The 12,355-nt window shown below is 39.0% G+C and overlaps 1 protein-coding gene across 3 annotated transcripts in view; it reads left to right on the plus strand.

Moving 5' to 3' along the window:
* LOC136714953 (serine/threonine-protein kinase N2) overlaps positions 1–12,355 on the plus strand; it is a 38,971-nt gene that overhangs the window by 12,781 nt on the left and 13,835 nt on the right. For 2 of the 3 annotated variants that reach the window (XM_066692602.1, XM_066692600.1), the window contains exons 3-8: positions 6,216–6,370; positions 10,182–10,310; positions 10,801–10,956; positions 11,058–11,271; positions 11,399–11,584; positions 12,005–12,114. In XM_066692602.1, the coding sequence (XP_066548699.1) occupies positions 6,216–6,370; positions 10,182–10,310; positions 10,801–10,956; positions 11,058–11,271; positions 11,399–11,584; positions 12,005–12,114 (950 nt within the window). Of the gene's footprint in view, positions 1–6,215; positions 6,371–10,181; positions 10,312–10,800; positions 10,957–11,057; positions 11,272–11,398; positions 11,585–12,004; positions 12,115–12,355 lie in introns of all 3 variants that reach the window. The other variant, XM_066692601.1, reaches the window with a different exon arrangement.

A 12,355-nucleotide genomic window follows, 5' to 3' on the forward strand; every position in this document is an offset into this window, starting at 1 on the left:
AGGAACTTGTGACGTTGTTTGGCTCTTTTAAAGTTTTTTTTTCCTCTCGTGTTGTGTGGTGTACTGTACTCTGCCTGGCCTTGCACACACTCGGCACACACACAACCGTTCAAGGACACTGGGAAGCCCGACAACCATGGGAAACTTAAGTGCTATGAATCAGCCCAGGATGTGTTCCTTCTGTGCTACAAAACATGCTATTGTGTATCGAACATGCACATAGGTAAAAGAGAAGCAATGAGCAGGAAATAGTTATTTTTAAACCTATACTTTGCAAAATGGGAAGTTGGAATAAAGCTAATCTTCTCCAGAATCGTAAACTTCACCTGTGGTCTACGCCCTCCCTGCTCTTTTCGAGGTTGTTATACTTCAATCGAAGTTGTAGGGCTGTCTCATCGGCCAGACATTACCAACCATTAAAGAAAGGTGATGTAAATGTGGAGCTGGCTTTTGAAAACGCTATAAACTCTAATTAGGATATCATACTGTTTTATTATCATAGAACTTTTTGTTAAAAGTATCTCGGTAGCATTCAAGAATGAGGCCTAATCTTTTATTTTCTCTCTCTCTCCTTATGGTTTCCTAATTTCAATGTCAACAGTATCTTAGCCTGACCACAAAAGGCAAACACTGAGGTTAAGAAAAAAAAAAAAAAAAAAAAAAATCTCCCGATTGCAAAATTAACAAGTGTGTTGTCTGACTTGGACTGAAGGGAGTCCGCAGCTGGGAAGTGAAAGTTAATGTGGGAGTCTGTGTTTCTTAACATTGAGTGTCTCAAGTTAAAGGCCCTCTTTCTGTTGAATGGATTTACTGTAAGATTTAACATTTGTACCTCGTCTCCTTGAAATATTTGCCACTTTACACATAGTAACCTTTTTGTAACCCTGAATGCTTTTGTTCATTGAACTCGGTCTTGTTTTGTTTTTAAATACTGAAAATGCTCCCATAATTAAAGTCTAGGGCTCTTCAGTTGCTCAAGAGTGTCATGATGCATATTACACACAATCCACCAGCAACTAGATACCTGTAATTCTTGCTTTTATACAACAAAGAACTCTATAGGATATACTCAACTGTTGATATCCACACAGATGGGTTGGTACGGAGGTTTGCTTTATTTTGTACACTTCACTGCTGAGAAATAACTTTGATCCCTAATGTGGTTTCAATAGACTTTAACCCTGTAGCTCTTAACTGAGAATTTGTAGTGGATCACTGGTAAGGAGGCAGAAATTATAAATAACTTTTTCATGTATATAAAGTGATGTGTAACTGGATATATTTTCAGATTTGACATTGAATGCTCTCTTTTCCACCAAAGTGGTATAAAAACGATCCTGTAAGACTTGACAATAGAGGGTTATAAGGAGTTTGACTACATGTTTAGCTTTTTAAAATATTTTCCTGGCAGTACAAGGTTCAATCATAATTCATGTACTATATCCAGCGTTACAAGCTGACAGGAGCCTCAATCACACCTCGCACTGTCTTCACAAGGAGAAGAATTATATTCACACACTCGTGCTATATGTGCCTTAAATTTCGAGTTCACATTAATCTTTGCTAAGTACTTGGCCTCAAAGCCATAAACTTTGTATGCCTTTAAAAATGTAAGATTTGTTACAGAAGTAGTTTGTTTTCATGTCATAATTTGTGGTTTGCAACATCTGCACCTGAAATGATGACGGCTATTCTATGCTTTGTGGTTATAATTAGTGATTTCCTCAAAATGACAGATTTTGTTTTTAATATAAATAACCATAGGAGTAACAGTAGAACAGCATGTTCATCTCTACGCTTTTTATGTTTTTCATCTTTGTACAGAATTCTAAGGCTTAAACTTCTGGCTATGAAATTCAACATTTTTGTTTTAATTCTAAATATTTGGCCTTTCATGATACATTTCATATTAAAGTATTTATTTCCCTATAGCTTTTCAAATTAAACTGAATATCCCGATTTTTCTCCTTGTATCAATAGAGAGAACCTAAACTTGAACTGATTTGGGTCTGTTTTTATGGATAATTGTCAATGGTGTGTTTAATACACATGACATATAATGAAAGGATAATTTGTTCCGTTTCATACAGGAATATATGTTTTGTATGGCAGTAAAGCAAAACGAGAAGAGCTGTTATCTCTCTTTCAAGGTACCACCTTGAAAAGCAGTGCATGCTTGGCTTTTACCATCATCATGGTTCACTTAGATCATTAAAATGTTCTTTTGCTCAGATTTCCCTTTGCCCAGCACTAACTGACCCAAGAGCCATGCTGTGCCAGAGGAAATGTGCTGCACAATTGGGCTATATGACTCACCACTCAGTTGTTTGATCCCAGGCAGTCTAACCCTGCAAGGTGATGCCTAGTTACTCCAAGTGCAGTATAAAGTCTCCAATACTCAGAGGGAATCTCAATGTTCAAGACTGACCTCAGAAATATTTTGCCTCCCAGACCCGACCATGAAAAAGTTTTGTGGAAAACCCCTTCATTATAAAACGGGAGATTTGGGAGAAGAATAATCTGTGGAATACGAGTCGCAGGACACGTCATGCAGCGTATCAGCCTCTGGGACGGATTGCCGCCCGGCTGGTGATTTTTGCTCCGGAGGCCTGCTTTGTTGTAAGACGCAGATTTGAAGCACAGTAACAAGAGCACGCTTGTCAGAGGTCCAGCGCTGATGTCATCCGCTGTTGCTCAGCACTGAAACCCTGCCAAGAAATCAAGGGGAGGGCCGAGCAGCTGCCGTAGCATTTCTGGAAAGTTTGTCCTGAAGTTTACCGAGCGGTCTCAAACCTATCTTTGTTGCTTGCTTGGCTCCTTCATACAATTGGATTTCTGTGAGCAAAAGTGCTCCATTTTGATGTGACTACTAGTACTGTAGCATCGTACCAGGGGAAAAACACTTGAGGTATTTAATTTCCCTCATGCAGTCTATAGGCTGCCCTTGTTAAAAATTAACACTCGGCTACTAAAATACTACATCTATAACGGTCTTGCAAGAAGCCGTACACAGCACCTGGGTGTTTAAGACCTTTTTAAACCATGCTGTTGTGTAACATTTATTAGGAACCTTCTGGGATTGAGTTCAAGACCAAAAGAAATTGGGCAACAGAAGTGTCTGCCGTGTGGGAGGAGCAGGGGGGGAAAAATGCAGTGCTTTTATAAATTAAGTATTGAAACAAAACATTCTGTTCTCTTGCATCAGTTATTTGACAGTTACCAAGCAGCTGGTCTGTTAACTGTTCATTGGAGGGCTAAAAATAAGCCCTGTTTATAGATTGTAAAATATAAATACAAATTGTGAGGTAAAAAGTTATATAAGGCTTCATGACAGGCTGTCAATGACATTTTCTCCAGCAGTGAAGCAGAGATTCCCTCATTATTAAGTGCTTCTGAGGTGGTGTAATGATTAAAAAAATGATTTTTTTTGTTTGTTTTTTTAGGAGTAAATCTTAAAATGCCCATCAGGCTTTATTGGTAGTTTTCACATGACATTGCCAAGTTAAATAATGGCTCTGGCGGTGTATGTAGTAATTCAACGTGACTTTTTAGGATAGCCTGATTGTTATGCAGTTGTTGCAGAGGCGGGGAAGGGTAAAGCATTTAACGGACACAAGACTTTCTGCTTGCAGTCATTATTGTGAATAGCCAGAAAGTTAGCATTCCATTCCCAATTACAGAGGCTTCTGGGGAAATAGACTGACTGTGTTTAAACAACCTTTTTAAACTGTGAGCAGCAAGGCTATGTTTTGATGATGTTTGTTGTTTAAAAAGCAGAAATGTAAATAGTTGCAGTGGTTACGATTGGGAAATTGTAGCATTGTGCATAGTAACATGTAGGTGGATATGGCTTCAGTACAATAGCAGCACATCTTTGAAAAAAATATTGTAATTAACATAGTGTTTACTCTGTTATTATATAGCCTACTCCATACGCAATGCATTGTTTTGAGTGACCATATTAATGTTCAAAGCATTGTAACTGTCCTGTTTTTGTTTGACAGTCAGTAAATGCGGGGTGGGGGGTGGAGGGGGAGGAATCTTTGCAGGTTTTGGCCATCTTATGAATGCAATACGACAGTCCTTTCACAGCCGTGGGGAAGGGGTGTATTTCTAGTCTGGGCAAGAAACGGTGAGATCATGTACTGTGCTGTAAGAAATATAGAAAAAAAAAAAGTGAAAGATTAGCTACCACAAAGATTATGCCTTAATTTAAAGGTTTTTAGTATTCAGAAAAACAGTTGGAAGTACTGGATTTTTAGGTTTCTAAAAGGCTTATGTCTTTGTAACACATTTTCACACACATTTGTGATATTTTTGGTGGTTGTACAATTCATGAATTAGGAGTAACCATTGCCCATAGAAAATTAGTATTTATCACCATGAATGATTGATGGTCCTGATTTGTAACCAAAATGATTAATCAATTTCATTCTAACTCTTCGAAAGGCCTGCGAATGACCATTATATTTAGGGGATTTTTTGTCCCAGCTTTTCATTCTCTTTTCAGATCGGCCTGTGAAACCACTTCCATGTTGCTCATTCTCCTCACAAGACTGCTCCCGTGCTGTATTGTTTACCTAAAAGGTGGAACTGTATCTGTAGTTATTTCCATAAAGGCAGGGAAATTCTCACCCCAAGTGAGTCAAAAAACCTGTTCTGTTCTTCCCAGTAAAACACAGTGACGGGGCCTGTCCGAACAAGCTTCTGGAAGAGCTGTGATGTGACATTAATATTTTAATTTCACAACAAACAATCATTAGTGTCTGTGGTATACTAATTTCGAGCAACTGATTTTAGGGTAATTTTAGCTCTCTGAAATAGTCAATTTGGAAAACAGTGTTTGTTTACCAAAATAACACAAGACCGAGCTCCGTCTTTTGATATTTGATCCTATTGTATGTTTTTTAGTGTACTGGGTATTCCGCATGTAGGCTACAATGTATAGTTGGCTACAGTAACTATTTATTCAGTGCATAAACAGTGTTGCCTTATACATACCATCATAGGGATAATTTCAGGTTTTGTTCCTCTGTAAATATTTGAAATCGACTGGCTGCTGATGAAACGATTAACTGCTGCACTTCCTGTGTTTTACCATGAGGGAACCATGAGGGTGAAACCACTCGATACTTTGAAAGCTGTGTGCCGTTAAACATTAACCAGACCTTCAGAGTCACTTTAAAGGCAATCTAGCATTGACCATCCTGAAATTGAGAAGGTGCGGCTGCATCTTTTTAAAGCGGTAACATAAACACAGCCTTCACCCAACTGCTGACACCAGCTGAACACGGAGTTGCTTTGATCAGTTTTGTGTGCGTCTTTAGTCCTGAAAATGTAGGTTTTTTTGGAGGGGGGGGAATCTACATGGAATATCTGGATATGACCTTCACTTTGTAGGGCATGGGGTGATGTATTTATTCTGTTCAGAACGTGGAGACCATTGTTGATGAAATGAGCAGACAATAAAAAAGGGAAGGTGGACAGTGCAGAAAAGTCTTGAAGTTACTTTGTTTTAGCATCTCCCTTTCAACCAGCCCAATAAAAGTAACACCGGCTCTGTTAGTTTGCCTTTCATGCAGCCTGGACAATACACCTGCACCCCCCCCTCCCAAAACCAGAATGCTGCTTTGTGTTTTGTTGTTTCTGATCAATTCCAGGCAGTTAAATGGGTATCTAGAATGTCAGATTACCCATTCTCCACTGGGGCTCAAAGGCAGCAGGACAACAGGGACAATGCTCATCACATCTGTCATGAGAGAGTGTGAAACCTGAGGGATTATCGTGATTATCTCTGGGAGCACCATTTAAAATCTTTGAGAACTGGCCTCATTTTTATGTATTTGTTTGGCGTGCTTAATCTTCTTGTAAAATGGTAAAACCCCCGTAACATCCCAGAAGGTGATCCTCTGAGCTTGTGAGGCACAGTACAGAAATGACCCCATTATGGTTCAGTGCTCTGTAGGCCTCTTCAGAGTGGGTTTTAAATGGACAGAATGGGTAAGTGGTGCAACTCGGGGGCTTCGCTATCTAGTGGAAGCATTTCTATTGCTTGATTTTCAGTTTTCCTGAAAAGTATTCAGTTTTTACCTCTAAACCTTTACTGTACACTTTGTAGAGGTCTCATGATGATGACTGCAGTACTGTTTGTGACAGAATTGTAGTCATATTGTAACCACTTTTACCGTTATTGTTGTTATTGTTTGCTCTTTCAGATTGCCCTCAAACACCAGACACCCCCAACAGTGAAGCACGGACATGCACAAATAACAGTCGACTGGCAGCATTGAAGAAACAGAATGATATTGAACTTAAAGTCAAACAGGGGGCAGAGAACATGATACAGATGTACTCAAATGGATCATCAAAGGTAAATCATTTAATTGTTTTAAGATTTAAGAAACTAAGGGGTGATGCTACCAAGGTTCCTCGTGCCACTAAGAGATTCTTCTGGGGTTAAAACCATTGGTTTGTTTATGAAATTCAGAATCGCTGTTGCTTTTGCTCGTGTAAAATAGCCTGACTGAGGCTTGTTATAGGGAAACTGTAATAACTATGTACAATTATTTATTGATCTAGGTTTACAGAATATTATAAGCTCATAGTTTTCATATTTCAATTAGCATTTCTTGTACAATATGCTGTTACTATCAGCAGTCTTGCACTGTGTAGAGATTTCCAAAGGTAGTCTAGTGAAATGGATTTTTATAATGGAGCATTGATGAGAAAGCGAAGCAATTATAAATACGTTTTAAATGATACCCCAAATCAATCCTCAGCGCACAGATTTTACAGAGCTTACTCCGAAAACGGTTATGGAAAATGTTAAACAGCAGTTCTGTAATTCTTCCAAAGAATGTTGTACTGCACTATTTTTAACCCGTGGGTATCTCAAAACAAGACACCAAAAATAATCCTTTGATCTAACAGCAGCCTGAAAAAGATCAATTGAAAATGAAAACAGATGTAGAAAGATGCAGAAACTCTTCTATAACTTTGTATATGAATACTCAACAAGGAAGATCTCCGATGTGGATGGTCCTAAAGTTGACCGGCTGTTGTCAAAGGTGTGATGTTTATAGAGAGTATATTTTAATGGGTTTAAAATGTAAAGATAAAATGGTGTGCCCCGCCCCAAAAAAGAAAACAAATGAGAATGTATGCGCCCATTTTTTATTTTATTCATTTTTACATTGTTGCATGATAAGTTTTAATGTATTGCAGTGCTACTTCTGGCTTTAAATAGGATGTACGGTTTTGCCATACTTTGATGTGGCTCATGGTGTCTATGGCATTCATTCAGACATACTCAGCTGCAGTATTTTTCACATTGAGTGGAAGATTACAAGGCACCTCTGTGCCTCTCATGACAGAAAAAACAAAACTCCTCTCTGCTCTTGTAGTTCATAAGTGCAGCCCTGCTCGGTTCTCCCTCCTCTTCCCTCGGTTTCAATCTGAATTTCCTCTGTTTCCGTCACTCTCGCCACCTTGTACGCAGTGTTTATTTTAATCAATGCATGTAGAATTAACGGTCAACTCAGACATTATCTAATAAGTTAGGCTTCCTTCTTGTGAATGGAGGGGGCTCTATAAAGGCAGCTGACTTCCAGAGATTTGAATGAGTTTTGCCATGGCAACAGTTCATTGTTACCGCCTTATTTAGGGAATGTAAACTATTCACACTGTTTTTTTTTCCTCCTCCTGTTCAGTTTAAAACAGCGCTTGTGAGCCTGCTCAGCAAATATTTAGTTTAGAATAGTGCTTACAGAGAAGAAATGGATGGGCTATAGCTGCTAATCATATATTACATTGTTGGGACTTTCGGGACTGTTCAAAGCATGTTTTAAAAGAGGAATTGGTCCATGTATTATTTAGCATTAATCCATTACAGGTGTCCATTTTTAGATGTTATTACGAAGATATACCACTAAGAGATTATTTTACTTCCGATTTTATGTAACTATTACCAGTAAATGAAATAGCTTTGTGAGCTAGGGAAAATATGGGTTAATTATGGGTCAACTTTGTGGGACTGGTCGATTTCAAAAGATATTTTGCGCAGTAACCGCCTCCATGTATATATGCCCTGTTTCAACACGCTTGTTGTCCAGTCCAGATTGTCTGACTGGAAAACCACAAATGAAACCACACAAGTGCCAGTGGGGCAAAGACTGATCTTCCCTTCCTGCTTGTATTTCCTTGTTTGTTGGACCTGTTGTAACAGCTAAGCTACTTAAACTGCACATGTTAATTAACATCATATGGATTAATTCGCCACCATTCTTGAGCAAGATTTTTTCCATATTCTGTTTCAGAAGGCTCTCGTGAAAACAACTTGGTTTCAAGTCTCCAATAATATCATGCTAGAAAAATAAATACAAATCCATACTCTGCAGTAATGTCACTTACTTCAGTTCTCACAACAACACTGAGGTTGGATGCAAGATGCACTAGTAAAGCTCAGTTTGTCTGAGTCATCTAAAGCAAAAATAATAATTACAAATAACGCATACCAAGCTATGCAAAGGGAACAGCTGCACATCTTGCGAGTTGAGTTTCTCTAATTTGGGTTTGTTGTTTTCTATATAAGAAGGTGCAGGACTCAAAACTAAATGTCATCTGGAACATCAGTGAAATTGATGTGCATACAGAAAGGAAGAAAAGAGATTAATACTCCTCAGCAGTAGATACGAGCACTCACATGTGTCAGTTGGCCTCATCTGCCCTTTAATGCAAATTAGGTTTTTTTGTATTTTTGCACTTTGTATTGCGCTTATATTTTGTAAGTCGCCCTGGATAAGGGCATCTGCTAAGAAATACATATTTATTATTATTATTATTAATAGTTAGTCCTGGATTTAGAACTCAGTGTATCAGACTTTCATAACCTGGAACGGCTTGGAAAGTTTGCTTTTGTTTTGGTTGTTTTTTTGTTTCAATTTTTTACCATTTAAATGTCCTTGGTAATACAATCAACAGAGCGTTTTTCAAATACAGTTCTTCAATGCTACCTGGCTTTGTTTCAGCCAATACACGATCCGTGACCATATTTGTTACAGCAAATATTTTCTTTGTTTTTATCAACATCAGAAGTGTGTATTTGTTAGTTCTGTGTTTGACCCTGGCATGGTTGAATTGAAACCAGTTTTGTGTGCGAGGAAAAAATGGTAAAAGCCAGATGAAAACTCTGATTACAGCCCGCATATCCACAATTTGTTTTTGTATTTAAATTCTGATACTTACTAGTTTACTAGATACTTTTGGATGATTTGAAATGACCTCGCCTATAGAACTAACAGTTCTGCGTCAGTGTGCAGATCATTTAAATGTCAGTGGAAACTTTTAAGGATTTTAGTGATTTTTAGCAAATTTCCAATTACTGAAGCATGAAGGGCTGCCTCAAGTAGCACAGCTCCCCTGCTCTCCTGCTTTCAGGGCTGAACTGTGTTTGTTTGTATCTTTCTTTTAAGATTTGCTAGTGGCATTGGTTTGACAAAGGCTCGTTTCATTGGGGCCTTGTTTTAATTTTCACTCCAGTAGAGTGTAGCCTCTGGCCACTCTGTCAGACGGCTGAGATTCGGCAGAGCTGGCTCTCTGCTGCCTCAGAGAACAGCACATCCTGTAGGAAATGATCAGGAGTTGACGTCAGTAAGGAAATGAATGCAAGCGGAAGCTTTCCTTGTCAGTTACCAACAGCACAAGAAAGGCAGTAGGAAATCGGCAAGCACCATCTGGTCCCTACACAAATCAATACCTAATCTCACTAGAGAGAGAATATGCAACGGCAGAATCTAAAATCACTGTGCATCAGTTCTGTGTATCCGTGGTTTACCCAAAGATCATGCACAATTTCTTCGGACATTGCAAAGCCCTATAATCAAATTAATCTGATCCAATGAGGTTCAGAGTTTCCTCAGTTATAATTTCCTACCTAACTGTCCTTTGTTACCTGAAAGCTGCTTGACTAACAAATGTTTAAATCAAAATGTATCGTCCAGTCCTTTCTGTTCTAATATTAGGATAAGATGTTATATTTATTTCTCATTTTGGGGACAGCAGTTGAATGGATTTAGAGTTTAATGTTGAATAGCCATTATTTATGTATTTGTAATATCTCAGCCTTCTGCGTGTCATTCGTTATTATTTTATTTGTTTATTCAATTGCATTTCTTTCCCTGCAGGATCGAAAATTGCTTGCAACTGCTCAACAAATGCTCCAAGACAGTAAGACAAAAATAGAGTTCATTAGGATGCAGATTCTGAAAGCCAGCCAGACCAGTGAAATGAACTTTGAGAACAGTGATAGCATGGGTGAGTCTCTTTTCAGTCCCCTGTCCATGCAAAAGTTAAACAAATCTTCAAATTCTTCTGGTTAGTGCCAACGTGTATGACTGTCCTTATTTAATCCCTCTTCATCCTCTTATCACCCAGTTTTTGGTCAGGGAAAACTCCTGATCTCCTGGGTCGAGCAAGAGAAAGTGGGGTTTCTGCTGCTCAACATCTGCTAATTAGGGTTTCCTGTGGGAATCGGTCCCCTCTTTTGCTTTCTGGAAATGCCCAAATTCTGGTTCATCTAGTGGTTCCATAACCACCATATGAGCTCATGTAGCCAGAACTAAATCTCACAAGATAGCAAGACATTCTAAGCAAAAGCATGCTTCTGGGTCAATCCAATCACAGCAGCTGTAGAATCTGTGCAAGTGCAGGATTTCAGTCTGAATGAAGTACAAAGTCATCTTAGTGTTGGAAGTGTTTGCGGCGAAATAGTTTAATGGATAAGGGCCCGTATGCCATCCTGCTGTCTCCTCAGCGAAACCCATCATAAGCCCCCTGGAACTGAGACTGGAGGAGCTAAGACACCACTTCCGGATAGAGTATGCCGTGGCAGAGGGGGCCAAGAACGTCATAAAGCTCCTGGGGTCTGGAAAAGTCACGGAAAAGAAAGCACTTTCTGAAGTAATTCACCATCATTGTTTTATTTAAGTTTCACATGTTGCTAAGTGTGCATATATTAATCTTCTCTCCCCCCCCCCCCCCTTTTTTTGTATTTAATGAAGGCTCAGGCAAGATTTAATGAGTCAAGCCAGAAGCTGGACCTTTTAAAATACTCATTGGAACAAAGATTAAACGAGCTTCCCAAAAACCATCCCAAAAGCAGTATTATAATGGAGGAACTGTCTCTGGTTGCATCGCCAGCACTAAGTCCCCGGCAAAGCATAATTTCAACGCAGAATCAGTACAGCACAGTCGCCAAACCTGCTGCCCTGACAGGTAAGGACCTTTTAAGATTGAAAGATGTAATGTTCTTGGCAAGGAGAAAAAAATAAAAACTGCCCCAACTAATAAGCAGATGTGTAGATATGCAGATATGACCTAAACTACACTGTTCTTCTGACAGGTACGCTAGACGTCAGACTAATGGGCTGCCAAGACCTGCTGGACATCGTACCTGGCCGGTCCAAGGCTGCGTCCGTTCCCCTTCCGGGCTGGAGCCCCAGTGAAAATAGGTCATCTTTCATGAGCAGGGGAAACAAAAATAAAGGGGGCAGCAGTCGCAATCTTTCAAAAACTGATGACTTGTCCAGTTGAGTAGCTACATTATTTTTTTCCCCATCTCCTTTTTTCTAAGAGTCTAATGTGATTTTCTGACCTTGAGTAAAGCTGTGAATCCAGAATAATCAAAATAATTGTGCCTTTTAAAGCAATCGCCAAAATAAGGCCTAATCTTCAAACCCTTCCTTTATATTATTTAATCATAAGCCATTATTGACAGGTGCTTGTTTTTCTGTGGGGTTTTATTGGTGTATGAATGTTTGTTGACATCCTCTTAAACAGTCTTTGAAAATGTCACTGACCCAAACGAGATTTTTATTTCCAGTTATAGCGGTTTGTCTTAACCCTAAGCAATGTTACGCAATTTGCAGCCTTTGAACAATGAAAAGTTTTGTTTCAATGACCAAATCTGCTTAGAAAGTTTAGCTGAGTGTTTGTGATTTCTCAACAGATGAGATCAGTGCCGTGCTGAAGCTGGACAATACAGTGGTTGGACAGACGAGCTGGAAACCTATTAGCAATCAGTCGTGGGATCAAAAGTTTACACTAGAACTGGATCGGGTACGTCAGCTGTACTTCTTCTGTTCTTTCAATAACTAGGCCACAACCCCCTTTGAATTAAGTATTGAAATGTTAATCCAGGATTTGCTTGCTGTGGGGAAAGGTCTGGCAAATGAAAAGCTGCCATATGGAGTAAGAAGAAAAAAAAATAGAAAAAATAAATGGGTCATTGTTTCTAATCTGTTCCAGAGATAAGATTGTTCATTGATGTCTGATAGAACAATGTTAACCAGTAATTAAT

Source organism: Amia ocellicauda, chromosome 19 (genome assembly GCF_036373705.1).
Source record: "Amia ocellicauda isolate fAmiCal2 chromosome 19, fAmiCal2.hap1, whole genome shotgun sequence".
Taxonomy (NCBI): Eukaryota; Metazoa; Chordata; class Actinopteri; order Amiiformes; family Amiidae; genus Amia; species Amia ocellicauda.